General features: G+C 51.4%; 6 protein-coding genes across 6 annotated transcripts; 2 read left to right on the top strand and 4 right to left on the bottom strand.

Moving 5' to 3' along the window:
• Window positions 1–463: 463 nt before the first annotated feature.
• Window positions 464–3,526, bottom strand: KY384_000897 (uncharacterized protein; the record flags this gene model as incomplete). Its single annotated transcript, XM_044809430.1, has 1 exon — window positions 464–3,526. One exon carries the CDS (start codon window positions 3,524–3,526, stop codon window positions 464–466), a length of 3,063 nt encoding a protein of 1,020 aa, XP_044673337.1.
• Window positions 3,527–4,003: 477 nt separating this feature from the next.
• On the top strand, window positions 4,004–4,557 carry KY384_000896 (uncharacterized protein; the record flags this gene model as incomplete). Its single annotated transcript, XM_044809429.1, has 3 exons — window positions 4,004–4,034; window positions 4,086–4,182; window positions 4,248–4,557. 3 exons carry the CDS (start codon window positions 4,004–4,006, stop codon window positions 4,555–4,557), a joined length of 438 nt encoding a protein of 145 aa, XP_044673336.1.
• A 225-nt stretch (window positions 4,558–4,782) lies between these two features.
• KY384_000895 (uncharacterized protein) lies at window positions 4,783–6,119 on the bottom strand (the record flags this gene model as incomplete). The annotated part of the gene is made up of 3 exons (XM_044809428.1): window positions 4,783–5,503; window positions 5,550–5,990; window positions 6,046–6,119. 3 exons carry the CDS (start codon window positions 6,117–6,119, stop codon window positions 4,783–4,785), a joined length of 1,236 nt encoding a protein of 411 aa, XP_044673335.1.
• Window positions 6,120–8,318: 2,199 nt separating this feature from the next.
• Window positions 8,319–8,866, top strand: KY384_000894 (uncharacterized protein; the record flags this gene model as incomplete). The annotated part of the gene is made up of 2 exons (XM_044809427.1): window positions 8,319–8,613; window positions 8,649–8,866. 2 exons carry the CDS (start codon window positions 8,319–8,321, stop codon window positions 8,864–8,866), a joined length of 513 nt encoding a protein of 170 aa, XP_044673334.1.
• A 2,128-nt stretch (window positions 8,867–10,994) lies between these two features.
• Window positions 10,995–12,653, bottom strand: KY384_000893 (uncharacterized protein; the record flags this gene model as incomplete). Its single annotated transcript, XM_044809426.1, is given in 5 exon segments — window positions 10,995–11,841; window positions 11,855–12,159; window positions 12,224–12,432; window positions 12,572–12,608; window positions 12,633–12,653. The coding sequence occupies 5 exon segments, from the start codon at window positions 12,651–12,653 to the stop codon at window positions 10,995–10,997; spliced, it is 1,419 nt and encodes a 472-aa protein (XP_044673333.1).
• A 475-nt stretch (window positions 12,654–13,128) lies between these two features.
• Window positions 13,129–14,915, bottom strand: KY384_000892 (uncharacterized protein; the record flags this gene model as incomplete). The annotated part of the gene is made up of 5 exons (XM_044809425.1): window positions 13,129–13,309; window positions 13,362–13,560; window positions 13,594–14,448; window positions 14,500–14,716; window positions 14,769–14,915. 5 exons carry the CDS (start codon window positions 14,913–14,915, stop codon window positions 13,129–13,131), a joined length of 1,599 nt encoding a protein of 532 aa, XP_044673332.1.
• Between the last annotated feature and the right edge of the window lie 1,763 nt (window positions 14,916–16,678).

Below are 16,678 nucleotides of genomic sequence, written 5' to 3'. Positions count from 1 at the left end.
CGTGATATGATAGAGTACAGTATTTTGGACGGCTTGGTCGGATAAAGGAAGGACTTCCAGGGGATGCCTGTCCGTGACACGTTCGCGGGGAAGCTGTAAGCTAATAAAATTGTATTACTAGGACCATGAGCGGTATGATACATAGCATGCGTAGAAGCTGCTGGCAATGCTGAGCTGTATACCTTAGTCCTCGCATCAGAACCCAGCAGTACGATGAAAGCATGTACAAACTGCGCGAACCATGGCATGTTCAAGTAGTCCGGAATATCGTAGAGCCACATATATCATACCAACCATGCCAGCTTTACGTACATACAGCAACGGCTCGCTCTATCTACTATGTCAAAAGCAGCGCGAGATGTAGAAATAAGCTCATAGAGCACCTTCTTTCCCTCCTCATCCCTTTTTTCCTGACTCAAACTCAAGCTCTACTTCCACAAGTCCACCCCTTATCCCATCCCCATCAAATCACCCACCTCTTCCATCCCTCCACCAATCCATCCCCCGCCTTCGTAACCGCGACCCAATCGGGCGCGAATTTCCACATCTCGTCGAGCGCTGGTATCGTGCCGGGCACATTGGCGTCGCTCCAGAGACAGACCGCGTGGCCGGTGATATGTCCGCTACCCCCACCTCCTGCCTTTTTCTTTCTTGTGGTTTGTGTATGGGGTCTATTTGCTTGACCTAGCACTAGTTCTTTTCTTCCCTTTAGCTCTTTCTTATGCTCTTTGCCTTTGTTGGTGGGTTTTTTGGCGGAGAAGTCGGCGATCTGATCTTGTAGCAACTCCAATTCCTCATCTCCGTCAAGCCAGGATATCGTACCCCTCCACTGTCGTCCCCATGTCCTCGACCATAGCCTTAGCTCTCTGCTCCCTCCATCTGCGATCTTTGGAAAGCGTGGGTCGTTGGGTCCAGATCCCTGGATTTTGAAGTCGCTGATTGGAGTGTCGAAGACGAGTTTGCATGCCCGCGTGTTGAGGCCCTGAAGGGTGAAGCGCGCGGTATTTGTTTTGTTGGGAAGGGTGGTGATGTTGAAGGTGAGCCATTGGTGGTAAAGGGGGAGCTTTTCTGTGTAGGAATTCACTAGGGGGATAACTTTTGGTGGGATGCCGGTGTAGGTGCATTGTTGGAGGTTGGGTTCTGGGCCTAACGTGCAGGTGGGAGTTTGGTTGAAGTTGCTGGGGAGGGCATGGATGGTGTTTTCGAGGTAGTTGGAGTGGGATATGCCGGTTATGGTGACATTGTTTGCTCCAGTGTCGAGATCGAGCTGTTGGATGAATCTGAGTTTCAGGCGGGAGGAAGGGGAGAAAGGGAAGGCTGTGAGATTGTAGATCAGAGTTCCAAGGGCGACGAGAGTGAGGAAGAGAGGGATATGGTAAGTGTAGCGGTGGAGGTAGGGAGCTAAAGGTGAGAGGATCAGGATTGTGAGGACAGAGATGAAGAGGTAGACTATCAGCGGACTGCTGCCGTCGGCGAGGGTCTGAGATAGAGCGGTGGTGAGAAGGAGAGATACTTGGCCGAGGAGAATCAAAGGGAAGGGTGCGACCAAGAGGAATTCGAGGATCCATAGGTAAGAGGGTAGAGCATGCGACCAGGGCTGCTCAAGTCCGTAAACTTTCTTGCGTTTGGGGGCTTCGAGTCTTTCATGCTCCTCTACCTCCTCTCGTTGGTGCGGGGATGAGTAGCGTTTAAAAGTCGTTCGTCGGTGTTCAGCACCTCGTATCAATGACGTTCGCTCATCTGCCTCCTCATCATCTTCGATCCGGTTTTCTTGCTGCTCTTCCGCATCATCATTGGATGCATCGAGCGGCTGGGCATCGCTCTGGGTTGGGCCTGTGATCTGTAGATCCATGGCGTAGTTTGTCTTCTTTGGCAGCCCAAATACTTCTAGCAAAGTAACTGTGACTGCTAGGAAGATAGGGGCGTGGTAGAAGAAGATGAGATATGTTCCGGCAATCTGTTGCTTTTGCTCCAGTATAGTAGCGACAATCATAACCGCCCACGCGGCAAGAGACATCCAAAGAATTGTGTATAATCGTTGAAACGCCGTCGGACGATAGCGATCAGCTGTGTATACGCAAAGCCAGGCTACTGCCAACCACGCGGACATCATCATGGCCCAAACGGCGTAAGGGCTACCATAGATGACCAGTGGATTGACTCTGACTATTAGCACAGCAAGTGCAAGGACCACTGCTGTTGAGATAATAAATGCGACAGGCCACCTGAAGACGCCTCGTCGACCTTTGATGGAGACTGGTTCTGAGTTGTCAAGGTCCCGCGGTCTAGATGAGCCACTGAGGATGTACTGCCTGTCTGATCGATAAAGAAAGGCTCCAATCGCTGCCAAGGTGGCGGGCGCAATGACGAGTAGAGTTACTGATAAAGCGAAGAGAGTATGTAGCCTAAACACTACAAAAGCTGAGCCGAAGAGGTCAAACCATACTCCGTCTGACTTCATACTATAATCCTCACTTGTACCAATAAGATCCTTCGTTGTGGCCAAGGCAGCCGACAGCATATGAGAAACAGAGGCCTTGCTCGTATGTCTCGTATCATCCTGATTGGTGTGATATCGAGATCTAGGCCCGTAGAAAGCGACGTCAAGTCCTTGAAGCCCAATCTGCTCAAAGATACTGTAATCAGTACCGCTCCGCACAAGCCCTCGTCTGAACCCGTCAGCACTGACTACGCTCCCAAACGGGTGCTTGCTGCTTTTGTACGACTTGGTCACTTCTGTGGTGGAACTGCGGAAAAGGGTCGCCTTGCCGCCCGCTCCAGCGCCTTCGAGGTTTAGAAAAGTCGTCGGAAACCTTGATAGCGGATGCTGAGTGAAAGCTCGAGCACCATTGAGAAAGTCTTCTTCTCCATTGTTGAGAAGGAGAACAATGCCCCTTTTTGGCTGTCTGCCCGGAGATGAAAAGTAATAAACAAGTTGCAGGATCGTAATGATGCCAACTCCATCATCTGTCGCGCCATATCCGGTAGAGACACTGTCGTAGTGAGCGCTCACCAATACGCCGCCTTGACCGGGAGCTTTCTGCTGGTGCATCCATCCGTCTGCGGGATCATCTTCGGATCCGCGGATGTAGACGATGATGTTGGTGCCTTCAAAATATGTACTGTAGCCACTCCGAGTAGAGGAAGTATTGACTGCATCCGAGATATTCGAGATGATATCTGAGAAGATTGTCACTGGTACTGCCTCTTCTGATGAGTTATTCCTTTTATCACCAGCTATTTGGACGGGCAGGCGTTTCTTGGCGTTGGTTTGAACGATGGACTCGAGTCTCGCTAGGAGCCATCCGCGAATTTCATCATTTTGGTGGCTATTGAAAGGGTGAAAACCTGTCGTGATGGTCTGGAGGTCGCGCCATGCTACATCTAAGTCGATGCCATCGATGGACTCAGATCTCGGCAGGGTGTGATGGTCAATAAGAAGTGCAACAATCAAAATGATGTAGACAGCAGCAGTGACGATAGTGACGGGCACGGGCGTGAAAGAAAGGGGGTTCTTGAGCTTCATTATCTCTGTCTTTGTTACTGGATCAAGGCATTCCACCTGCCTAGAGATGCCGTCAAGGGTTTAGGAAACGCGCTCATACTGAGACTGAAGGAGATAGTCTGAGCGACTTTTCGACTACCAATGGATGTCCTTTAATGGAAGAGCAAGTGAAAGGATCATTACGAGAAAGACCGAAGATTGGGTGGCTTGTCGTTGCCTTGGGGAAGGAGCGGATGCCGTCACGTGGAAGCGGAGTTGTTGCGTGAGATGGGACGAATTCTCTTCCTCCCCGCATCCATCGACAGCATTTTCAGCAATTGACCCGAACTTCTCCTGGGACCAGGCCCAGAAGCTTGCTGCATGCTACCGGAAAGCTTCGAAGCTTCAATGACGCCTTGAAGGGGTCGTTGCTGCAAAGTTTCTGCGTCGCGAGTGGGGCTCAAAATCTCCGTCGTGCTCAGACCCCATCCTTTCTTCAACCATCACCATCGGCGTCAGATGGCTCCAGGCTTGGAGGCTGAGGTTGATGGTAGCTTCATCCACCCGACTCAGCTTTTGAAGCGTTACTGATAGTCAACAGATCGCCTCAAAGACGTGATACAAGACCTTTACGAAATTCAATCGTCCATTCACGGCTACCTCGGCCCAGAAACCAAGCAGGTCCTCATTGGCAAGATGTACCTTTGAACCCTCAACGCCACCATCAAGTCTAAGGAAAGCTAATTGATGGACATTGTTCTAGCCACGATTTGACGGCATCGCTCCAGACCCTCTCTGCTACCTCCGCTGGCCTGCCGACCCTAATCCCCCCCGAGATTATTGATTATGTCGAAGAAGGGAGGAATCCAGATATCTATACACGGGAGTTCGTTGAACAAGTGCAGAAGATCAATATGATATTGAAAGGCAAGAGTGAGGCATACAGGACTTTCCGGGATATGCTTGCAGAGGAGATTGTAAAGGGCGAAGTGGGCACTCAGGAGGAGGTGGATCAGATACTGGAAAGCTATGTTGGGGAAGAGGAAGGCGAAGAAGTCAAGCAGGAGAGCTGAATCAGACTGCCTCCTCTACAAACCTCTACAGAGCTTCGACTAGGTTATGCAAACAGTGCGCGATGGAACTTCGACTCGAATGAACTTGCATGGATGTGTATCATCTAGTTCGCTACCAATACTGTCCCCTCTCTCGACTTTTGACATGGCTCAGCTCCAGCGTTAGTGATCTCAGATCTTGGGAGTCTTCGGGTTCTGACACCACCAAAGCATCTCGACCTACCCTTACTGCGGAGTTTTCTTTGGTGCCTTCTTCGACCGCCTGGGCTTCTTCCCCGTGTTCGCCTTACCCGGTCCCGAGGCGACATTTAGCCCTGGTCCTTGGGCAGTTTCTTGATGCGGCATTATATTCTTGGCCTTAACTGTGGATTGCAAGACCCCATTTGTGGCTGCCACTTTCACAGGTCCATTGGCAAGGCCCACCGGCGCTGCTTCCATTTCCGCTTTCTTCTGCTCGTCTAGTGGGTACCATGAGTATTCGAAGGGAGCGCTGCCACTGAACTTAAGCTGGCCGTCAGCACCAATGCCTTCCACAGTCAAAGCGATCTTAGTCCTTGGGAAGATCCACTGGTTGTCATCCTGATCATGGATAACAAAACTCGTGCCGAGAAAGGAGAGATGCTTTATCTCGGTGACCTTGAGCTCTTCAGCAACTGTCTCTGTCTCCTGGATAGTCTTTTTCGGCTCCTCGATGTCCTCTGCAGCTCTACTGATCATTGGTCCGGCTCCAGCTTTGTCGACAATATTCTCTTTGGCACCATCACTTGGCAAGTCGTTCTCTGGCTGTGGCTGCGCTTCCAGTTTCGCATCACCATTTGTGACAATTGCCCTTGGCTCTTTGACTGCATGGAACGGTTCAGGTTTGACGTTCGCCGGATCATACTTCCACCATCCGCCGTCTCCGACTTGTTGGAAGGGCAGTAAAGGGCATCTCAATTGAATGTGACTGGCTGTTATCAGTCCATGTCTTACAAGTCGCAGAAGGCACTCACCGCGGGTCATTACAATTGAAACACTTCTGATTCCTTTTGGGATTTTGTGGCACTCCATTCTTAATGTTCTTCGGCTTTTGTTTGGCAACGGGACCCTCTCGCAGAGCTTTGATATCAGCTTCAACGCGTTCGAGAAGCATGTCAATCTTAAGAAATTCTGCAAGCTTTTGAAGACTCTGCAGATGCTTGACGTTACCCTTCGGGTACAGCAACGCATCAGGCCCCGTCGCGTCCATACCGCCACTCGTCATCCATTGCACGACGAATCGGACTGGCTCTTCCTTATGCATCAGCGTGTAGGGATGCTCCTGTAATCCCTTTTGCGCTTTTAAGACGTCCCTTAGACGACCAGAGAACTTCTTAGCAAAGGCGTTGGGAATGCTGCGAAGCATGTCGCCCTTGTCGATGGCTTTGACGACAAACCTGTTGCCTTTCCTGGCCCTGCATAAGTCTGTCAGTACCTCAAGTGGTCATTGGCGGACCTGAAATAGCTTACATCTCAAGTTCTTCTGCCGTTGCAATGGGCTTCGAAATGCCCGCCACAAGCTGAGCAGAATTCATTGTCGTCATCGTGCTTGCCGACATTACAAGGCCCAAGACACTGGTCTACTGTTCCTTGGTCAGCTAGAACCCAGAAACCGTTGGTAATCATATTTATGGATAGAGAGGAGCTCTGGAGGCTTAGAGCCGCCCCCTGCTCAAATGTAAAGTAGCAGATTTCGTGAGCGAAGTTGCTTTAAATGCAGATAAAAACAGGCAAGCTGACCGCTTTAGGGAAAATCCCACAGACCTGTAAACACAACAAACAATAGGCCTCGTCCCGCCTTCTTCCTGCCTGGTGGTCTTGCTGGTGTCGATATTAAAGCTAGACCTGTCACCACTTTCAGAGGCGTAAGTAGCAAGACAGATGGCAGTCAGCGAGCCCAATGTTGGATGTTCCGCAGTTTAAGGTGATGTTGGAGTTCAAAGTGGAAAAGGTTGCATGAATGAGAAGAAAGAAGAAGGAAATGATCGAGCGGGAAAGCTGTATTTGAGGCTGCTGCGAGATCGAGCCAAGAAGCCACTTGTTGTATTACAACGATTGCCGCAAAGAGCTCGGCGAGTAATAGACAAGTAAGAACGAAGTAAGCCAGGCGTATGCGTAGTACAATCCACACCGAGACTAGACAAGCTCCACCAGGTGAGTTCTTCCTGCTCAAAATGCGTTGTACAAGTGATGAGTGGCGAACAGGATAAGTTGATATTAATGAGATATCGTGGATCCTCCGAGAGGCGTTTCGCACGTCAATAACGTGTTATCGCTGGTGGCGACTTGCCATAAGATCACCATAGTAACCGTCGGAGAATATTTCGTATCTGTTCGTTCGCCATGAGTTTTCGTTTGAGAAGAGTTTCATTTCTCACTGCCACTTCACATTCTCTGCTCCTGCTAGTACAACATTTCTCGATAGTTGCAATGATTCGATCTTATTGTCCTGCAAACAACGTCTTGAAAACAACGTCTTTCGCCCTTGCTAAACATTGTTGTTCAAGTAGCAAAGGTCGTGTGCAGCGTTTCAGTTAGTTATTCGTCTAGCAACATCTAGAGGCTAGTAAAGCTTGGGAAAAGCTCCGAAGTGATAACCTTGCGTTCTGGTTATTCTGTAATGGTCGGTAGGATGGTGACGCCCATGACCTTCGCTGGCGTCATGGTCTTGCTGGTCTCATACTCTTGCTTCTTGTCATTTAACATCCTCACCTTGCAATCCGATACCCAGTGCCCCTTTCGCCAGCAGCGCCGGCACCGGTCCTTGGCTTTGACCCTACTGTCGCACTCTTCGGCCTCATGTCTACCAATAGTCAGGTATCATTGTATGAGAAGTTCAATTATGGCACGTACCCGTCATTGTTACACAACAAACAATCGCCAAATTCATATCTGGGCACTAGAGCTGTTCGTCTGGTAGCTGCTTGCATAACAGCAACGGCTTCTCTCTCGCGCAGCTCTTTGTTAAGCCGGATGCTCTTAATCTCGAGTTCCATACGCCACGCCAGCATTTCGATTCGAAGCTGGCACGCAAGATGCCAGACGTTCTGGCAAAATTGCACATTCCAGTCTCGGATGCGCGTCAACGACGCAGAGCCGACGTGTCCACCGTCGTTCATCCATTCGAACACGAACACGATCGCGCTTTCGGGGATGCGGGGCTCCATGAAAGTGAGCGGGAGGGGGGAGAAGGCATGCCGGGGAAGAGGAGAGGGCCAAGGGTGCTATTTCTGGCCGCGTGGTACCGGATTTCAGGTGAGAAGTGGACGGCGATGAGGAGCCACGTGCTCGTCAGTGGCGAGTTGCTACAGCCGAAGACAGTGATCTTAGGGCTGCGCTTGAAGCTACGCCCGAATCAGTGATGGGAAAGCCGAAAGGGGGTTTATTTACCGCCGAAGTTGGCTAGCTGACAACTTTGCAGGTGGCATTATGTCTAAAGAAGTCAGAAGAAGGCTAGCAAGAGCTTAAAAAGGGCACTTGCAGAACAGCTACGACCTTAATCAGGCATTTCTCATTGCGCAAAGTTATGATTCAGCCAGAAAGGCAGGAAAGTATATAGCGAAAAGGACTGATATCCTAAAAGGGAAAATGACGCTAGCCTGGTGATCAAATATTTCCACCCCACTACACCGTAACACTTTCCTCAACCAATTGCATCTGCCTTTTGCAGATAAGGTCAGTCTTGAATCTACCTCACTAATATATCTGCCCAGCGAATCCTGCCTCTTCAAACAATAGACACAATGCCAAGCTACCGCAGCATCAACATAACACTCATTTCCCAACTCGGCATCAAAGAAGTGCCAGAATTCAACCCACCACCTGTATCTAACGATCCATTCTCCGACTACCCCATCGCCATCGACGAACCCCGCGCAACAACATCCGTCTACGTCCCCACTTACCCCGAGTCCCAGTTCTGGATCCAGTACTCCATCTCGCCGCCACATCCCCCCCAGGCGCTGTACTACTTCAAAGTCGTCATCAATGATAAGTCTGTCGTGAGCTGGGGCTGTGGTGTCGAGGACGGCTATGAGGGTAAGACGATGTTTGCAATGTTTGACACTGAGAAGGGGGGTTGGAGAAACGGGCTTTTGCTTTTGCGGCGGAGAAGGGAGGAAGGGGTGGGGTTGGGGGGAGGGACACAGATGATATGATTGAGATTCGCGTTTACAGGGCTAAGGGACGGAGAGGGGTCGAGCCTGATGTGGATTGTTACCAGCTACCGGCTTCGATTAAGGCGTATGGGGAGTTGAAGTGGTCGGATTATTATGGGGGAAATATTGAGTAAGTTGTTCAGCTGATTTGCTGAAGCGGATATGAGCTGACTTCGAGAGTAGTCTGGTCAAAGCTGGCCTCGTCGCCCAAGATCACCCGAAGCTGTACTACCAGTACGCTCTACTTGACCCGCTCGATAGACCATTCGCTACATTCAGGTATTATCCTCGCACATGGGGTAAGTGATGCGAGCTTGAACCGCCTTCCCCCTCCCCACTGGTCAACTGTCTACGCTCTCCCCTCAACCAACGAGATTCTAACACACCTCCTTCTTCTAGCTCAGCTCGAAGACTTATCCATCTTCCCCCCAACCCCAACGCGAACGCGAACCCCAACGCCCATTCCCTCACCCGTTTCCTCACCCATCCCCTCTCGCAGCCCCACACCCAGCCCCTCACCCAATCCCTCCCCCTCCCACACCCCCTCAACAACATCCTCCTCCTCAATCCGGTCCTTTCCCTCTGACTACTCACCCTCACCCTCAACCTCCGATCTACACAACTACGCCCCCCGCCCTCTCACCTCGCTGCACTCCTCGATCCTACGCTTCAACCACGCCAGCACACTTCACCACTACCACTCCCAGCACTCGAACTCGAACGCCGATAGCGATTCTCCACTGAGTATCATTAGTGAGGTCACGGATGTTTCGGAACCGGTTGGTGCTGAGGCCGCGGCTGAGGTGGAGGTGGTCTCGCCTAGGAATAGTCGGTTATTAAGTCTGGAGACGGACCTGGGGATGGGTGATCGTAGCACCGAGAGTCTGGGGATACTACCGCTGAGGATCCCAAGATCCGTTCCTGCGCCCCTCCCCCTTCAGCCCATGCTACAGGCGGAGAAGGTGAAGCGCCCATCGACCCCACCCCTAGATTCGCCCTCGAAGGTAATGGCGCCACAGCAGCTCGACCTCGGTATTGATAGCAATATTGTACTCACTAGCGGACAAGCACCAACGTCACCTCGATCGCTGAAGTTGGGGCAAGGGCAGGGACAGGGATGGGGGCGGAAAGAAAATTTCGCGCAGCTGGTTCGGGCGGGTGTGTCGAGCAAGTCTCTTGATGCCGACGTCGAGGAAGAGGGAAATGAGAAAGGGTTTGTCAAGGGGAGAAATATGGTGAGGCGGGCTTCTGATCCTGAGGTCAAGACTTTTAGGCACGGCATGGGGATGGACACAGGGACGGGCACGGGGAGGGCTGTTGGGGGTTTCAGGAGATTTTTCGACGGGAGGAAAGGGACGAAGGGGACTTGACGAAGGAAGGCATGGGAGGGGAGAATGAGGAGATGATGGCAGCATCGAAAGAAGACGAAGAGGAAAGGCCAGACGTGTCTTCGTGGCTTCAGGAGCTAGTTCAGTGGGAGCCGGCTGGCGTGTACTTGGAACGAAGATGGCGGATCAGGTGTAGCAATGGCTCTTGCCAGCTAGGGCGCTTATGATACTATGACTACCTTATGAAGTTGATGAAGCGAGGGATAGTGCTAGCTTGATGGATATAGCTCGTTATGCCAGTGAAGTCATAGCACTTGTGGAGATGTAAAGACGAGAAGACCAATAGATGGAAATCTGGGTTTGTAGATAAGGGCGATGCTGCGATGTTTGCTGTATTGCGAAAGGTATCTCGAAGTGGAGAAGGCCGGGGAGGTCGTGATAACATATGCCCTCCTCCCCGCTGCTCATGTACGAACAGAGATCGTGAAGAAAGCGTGGCAAAAAGCTGCGCAATGCATCCAAATCCAACGAATCTCCTACTCACAGCGGTAGAACCCAACAAGAAAGCAATCGAAAAAAAGGAGAAAAATGGATCAATATCAGTCTCGATTTTCCTCCCTATAAAGCGTGCGTGCAAGATATTAAACACATTTTGTCATTCCAAGCCAAAGATCTCGTATTTTTATTTCCTTGCATCCCTCTCGACTCTCCCATTCATTCGCATCAGCTGGAAGAAAAAGGTAAGGTAGAATGAGAATAAAAAGCCCGCTCGCTCGTTTTTTTGGTCTGGTAGATTGAGAGATCGATGTGAGTGAGCAAAAACAGACAGACAGACAGACAGACCGATATCAAACACCAGACCAGACGTCCGTTCCGTTCCGTATTCCGCCAGCCGGCCACAATGTCCCTCTGAATTCTGGGATGGAGAGGAGGATCAAGCACCTCCCAGACTAGGAAAAGCACTCTGGTCCTCGACGTTGACGCCCGCACTACCTTCATTGCGTCCGCCTCTCCTGGGTCTGTCACCACCACCACCACCACCACCTCCACTACGATCACCGCCATAACCTCCACGATCTCCGCGATCTCCACGTCCGCGTCCACGGAAATCTCCACGATCGCCTCTCCCGCGCCCGCGACCACGACCGCCGCGGTCTCCACCACGCCCAGACGGCGCGTTAGAAGCAGGTTCCACGTACCCGAAGTCGACATCGAGAGTCTGTTTCTCCTTCTTATCCCTCACACGCACATTCTCTTTCTTCTTGCCCAGCCCGGCCATGAATCCGCCACCATCTCCATCTTCGTCCTTCTTGGATATGGGCTTAGCGTTCTCCCATTCCTTCCTCACTTTGGAACCTTCGTTCGGTTTGCGCGCTTTGGCGCTCGGGGCTGCGAGAGAGAGTTTTTTCTCGGCTAACTCGGCTTGGTAGTCTGCGAATGATTTGTTTTTGTTTTCCTCTTCAGTAGGGCCATCATCGTATTGGTTGCTCGCTTTGCGTCCGCCGCCGCCGCCGTAATTGTCGGTGGCTGCTTTAGAGACGTCGGCGGAGCCATTGGGAGGAGCTACACCGTCTGCGTCGTCAGGAATTGCGGCGGCGCCAGAGTCCCAGCCTGCGCCCGAGGTGTCTGCTGCAGTTGCGTCCCAGCCTCCTGTTGCGCCTTCAGCTGCAGCGTCAGTGGAGGCGATGGCGGCGCCGGCGACTTCGTCGTTCCATTCGCCTTGACCGGTGGGTGCGCCCCAGGACTGGTCGGATTGTTTGGTGTGGTCGCTGGCGGGGTTTCTGGTGAGCACACGAGAGCTTAGAAAAAGAGGAGAGAAAGAATGGAGGTAGTCGAGAGAAAAGAAGCACGGAAAGGGAATCTTGGTGGGGCGTGTAGAGAATCAAGTAGAGCTTCTTACTGAGCAAAGCCACGAGAGTGACGATCATCACGATTTCCACGGCCACCACGTCCGCCGCGTCCTCCTCGTCCTCCACGGCCTTCGTAGTTGCCTTGAATTCGTCCACCTCGTGCTTGATTGGCGTGGCGATCCTCGCGAATGCCGTCGTCAGTGGGCTTTCCGCGGTTGTTTGTTGATCCAGCGTCGCGATCACGGAAGGCTATGGTGGAATATCAGCATCGGAGTACAACAGCGTCTTTCATGCTTGCTTAATCTTGAATGACGAGTATGCGATACTCTAACGACTGCCGACTGAGAGCTTTTTGACACTCACCTTGCTCATTGCCTTGAAAACCACCTCGTCGCTCCCCACGACCACTGCGCTGTGCACTTCCACCACGAGGCTCGCTGGGTGCTGTGGTAGGAGCATCACGCTTGCCTTTACGTGGAAGATTCTTCTCCACAGTCTTAGTAGGTGCTGTACCCTCATTACCTGAGCCCTCCTCATCGGCTGATTATTCAAATTAGTGGAAGCTTGTGACGATCCTGGAGCTATATGGGAGCTTACGGAGGAGCTCGAACATGTTCTGCGAGGCCAAGATGTCAGCAATTGAATACATAGGTACACTTACGATAGATGACGTCCTTGCTGACATCCACAAGCAATGCCTTGGGGATGTATTGACGACTTACCTGGCTCTTAACGTCGGTCATGTTGGCGGTTTTGTCACCTTCTTTCTAAGGTCTGTGTGGAGGTCCCTCTGCTTCGACTCTTCCCGTTTCAATTGGTAGTGAACATAATGCTATCGCCTCATTGTGTTATTTATGTGAACAATCGGGTTGCGCGGTTCTCATCAACAGAACTGTTGACGTGGTTGTCAGTGTGAAATTGTGCGGAGAGACACTAGCCGAAATTTTGCGTCCAGGTCCACTAGCGTGATTTGCATTGGTGCCTACGAATGAAGCAAAAGTGAAAACAAAAGGCCTCGGTGTGCCCAATCTGCCGTAAGAATCTAGCAAATAGAAGATCTTCTATGTCTACGACCTCTGCAGCAACTGGTCAATGTGATTTGGAAACTCTTCGGATATATAAATCTCGTCTTTGTACAACTTTCATGGTATCATAGTCCTATAAATCCAGAATAATGTACACTTTACAGCTCTCATCTTTCTCCACTTCGTGACGAGCTCACCGTAGGGTATGATCTCCTTCATCCTCATCGCCAACACCTACGCTATGCAGGTGCCCGCCCGAGTCCCTCCCCTTTGCAACAGGATAAGCCGTGAAGTATTCCTCAGGCTTGTGGTGGACTGACAGCCATTCCACCCGAGTAGTGAAGTCTTTAGACAAGCCATAAGCAACGGCAGGTCTCCAACGATCTTCAAGTACTTGTTTTCTGTGCAAGCGACCAGATTAAGCACTGTTGTGTATTTTGATCACCATGTCTTGAACCCGCCTTCAAATTTCGCAATGACGACCCAACCACCGGTTCTCTTTCCACAGCTCGCGAGGCATGTAAGCCTGCTTGTCTGCGTAGACACTTCAACAGGTTCTTGTCATCGACGTGTAGGCTAGGCGCCTCAGTGACGCTGATCCCCCAAAGAAGTTTCACCAAGGCTCCTGCGATATATTTGATTCACCGCCTCAATTGACCTTCCTGATATGTGAACTGAGTGGGAAAATGCATGCTAGCTGTCAGGCCGAACGGGTCGGCATCTAGCGCAGGATCATTAGGGTCGAATCCCATGTTCGGCATTCCGTACATTTGTGGATCAGACGGTTGTGACGTAGACGATGGCATGGGCATGTAATTGATCTGCTGGGCTCCTTGAAGACCCATTGGTATCGCAGTGCCCGGGGCAACGTTGCGCGGTTGGTAATTCTGAGGATATGGACTAGGTCCACCGGAGCCTGGAGTGGAGGTATCGCTTGGAATCTCGTCCTCCAACATATTGGCATGCGCATCGTACTCTTGTTCTGAGAAATTGTTAACCTTGATCGCCGGTGGTGAAGAGACAACAGACTCACCTAATTGCTCTAGATGTGCTTGGTACTCTGGGGGGTAATAGTTTGGCTGTGTCCCCGGGTTAGTGAGGTCAGTGCGGCTGCCGTCATTTGAGGTAGGAGTCAATGGATGCATCAGATTAGGTCGCGACATGTTTGGATTATTCATAGCCTGTTGAGGTTGCGTGCGTGGTTGAATAGGGTGTTGAGGACGTTGATTCTTGTCATTGAGCATCCCTCGACCTATTCCGTCCATCGGTCGAGAAGCGCTTAGTGGAGAAGGTGTGTGAGTTGTGAGCGAATGAGATCTAGGTGGTTGTGTGAATTGCTGAGGCCTGATAGGTTTTGCGATAGAGCTCGCGGTTGGCCGTCTTGCTTGACTGTTTCTGTTCATGACAGCTCTCTGGACGGCAGAGCTTTGAGGAGCGGCGGATCCTGATGCGGGATGTGAGAGCACGTGAGAACCTTCTGTTTTCAATCGTAGTTCAGCTTGAACGTCAATACCTGCGACAAGTTAGCAAAATAAGTTCCAATCTCAATCTTAGTCGTTCTCACCTTTTTCAAGTAGTATGCGCTCGAGAAGAGAGTTCTTGTACCGAAGCATCAGACACTCATCTGCGGCCGATCTGTGACTTTGTTGTAGGCTCTGCAGCGTCTCTTCATGATGTTTGATCGTCGTCTCCAATTGCTTGATATATTCCGTCCGACGCTCTCGGAAGGCAGCTTGAGCCTGACGGTTCCGTTGCTTCCTTTCTTCCGATGTTGCGTAAATCTGACTCGCCATTAGTGTCAATTGACCGTCAAGCTTGGCCCATTCAGCTTACGGGCTTTCGACCACCTTTCCGTTTCTGCACTTGAGCGGGCTCTTGGTTATGATTTTGGCCATCTGGCTCTTGATCGGAATCTGAGAAATCCTCCTCCTCATATGGCTCAGGCTTCGGCGCCGTGATGGTCTCCTCAATGGTCGACATCACCACGCAAGGCCCCAGCTAGCAGATTCTCGTGTCACATTCACCTCCTGTTTAAGTCTGCCTCGATCACCCCGGCTTCATTTATGGATCTCGTCTGGCACGCGTCGTGGCTTTAGCGGGAAGATCGGAGCGGGTGACGGCTCGATAAAGGGCAGGATGGCCGTAGGCTGGGTCTCATGGGACAGAGTCGTGGGATCAACAAAGGTAGTCGACGTGAGCTTGGTCGTCGAGTCGGATGGTGACGAGGAGGATAGCGATGAGGTAGAGGGTAGGGACAACAGTTCACCACCAATCGTAGAGTTGAAACGCCTAGGCGTGGGTGGACGCAGTGTCTTGGTGACTCTGAATCAAGCACGTGGTTTTAGTGCCTCAAAGCCGCCGCCATGGCTCCATCAGTTGCAGCAATGTACTCCTGGGTGTGTTCACTATGGACTGACGACTATCTCCTGGCTGCGCATGATCATGGTGTGATATTTTGTTGGTGGATGGCGCCGAGCAGCAGACACCGTTGAAAGAGGTTAGAGGTTAGGTGGTGGAAGAGAAGGTTGGCAGAATTGGCTTCTATGGTTCGGCTAGATACCAGTTCGCAAGCACACCCTTCCAATTGGCCGGACGCCCTCGGGATGGCCTTGGTCGTATGTAGCTCTTTGGCCCAGCCTTTCCCCAAGACGCATGGCCTGTGGGCGCAAAAGCTGCAAAAAGGCAGCGGCTTACAGGCGGCGTCCGAGTGACAACCGGGGTCTGTATCCTCTAGCTGGACTCGTCGTAGTTGATCCTCAGGGTGCAATTAAAAGCTTTTCCGAGGAGCGGGTTCGTGCTGTCGTTCTGTATCTCGAGCAAGCCCTTGTACTCTATCAGCCTGTCCCAAAATGCAACAATCCGTCTGAAAACGTGATGATCTTCGAGATAAGATCTATACCAGACCATGATTGCTGGAAAGCAGCCTCGCTAATGCAGCTTACCCATGCCTCAGGGTGCCGCCAGCGATCCTCCTGTGCTTGTTCTGCGGCTTTTCTTCCCATCTACTACTTCGGAGACCAGCGAAGCCACTTACTCGCACCTCCAGATTAAATGTCTCGTGCATTCTCAGCCCGGTGAAACACTCCTCTCCTACACAACTCAGCTATCGGACTCGAAAGGCTGTCCAATAACCAATGCGCAGATCCAGCCAGCGAGACTCGCCCCAGCTGGCCGATCCTCAATTCCCGCATTCCGAGACTTAGCTCTATGCAAGGGACGCCATATGTCCAAGGCGCTTGTTACGCTATAAGGAAGAGCTTGGGCATCTCGAAATGAAAGACGAAGATCTTGTCCTCAGTGGGCCGCTGGCGCCTCACAGTCTGAGCCTGGAGCGTTGATTTACGCGGCCGAGGGCGGCCTCAGAAAGAGCATGGATACACGAGGTACAGAGAGCGTAAAGGGGGTACAAGGAAAGATGCTTGACAAGGAGACCAATTGCCAATGGAAGATTTTGATGCTTTACGAGCTCAGTATTACCCCGAGATTACGTCGCTGAGTCCCCGCTTGGCTCCGCTGTAGCAGGCAAGCTTGACGTGGCAATTACAATTCAGTATTAAACAATGCACAGTCCAAAGCCAGGTCTCAGAACACAATGATATTATTTATATACACCTCTTCACCCATGGCTACCTCTTCATTATCTATATCTACCATTCTACAGTCCGCATTAAGTTCCACATATTCTCCCGGCACGTTTGAGTCTTCGAGATTTCTCATCCTTCTTTGTTCTCTAGAGCATGGTC

Source organism: Bacidia gigantensis (genome assembly GCF_019456465.1).
Source record: "Bacidia gigantensis strain McMullin 20006 chromosome Unknown contig_125, whole genome shotgun sequence".
Taxonomy (NCBI): domain Eukaryota; kingdom Fungi; phylum Ascomycota; class Lecanoromycetes; order Lecanorales; family Ramalinaceae; genus Bacidia; species Bacidia gigantensis.
The sequence above is the reverse complement of the archived record's forward strand: the minus strand, read 5'-3'. Positions and strand labels throughout refer to the sequence as shown.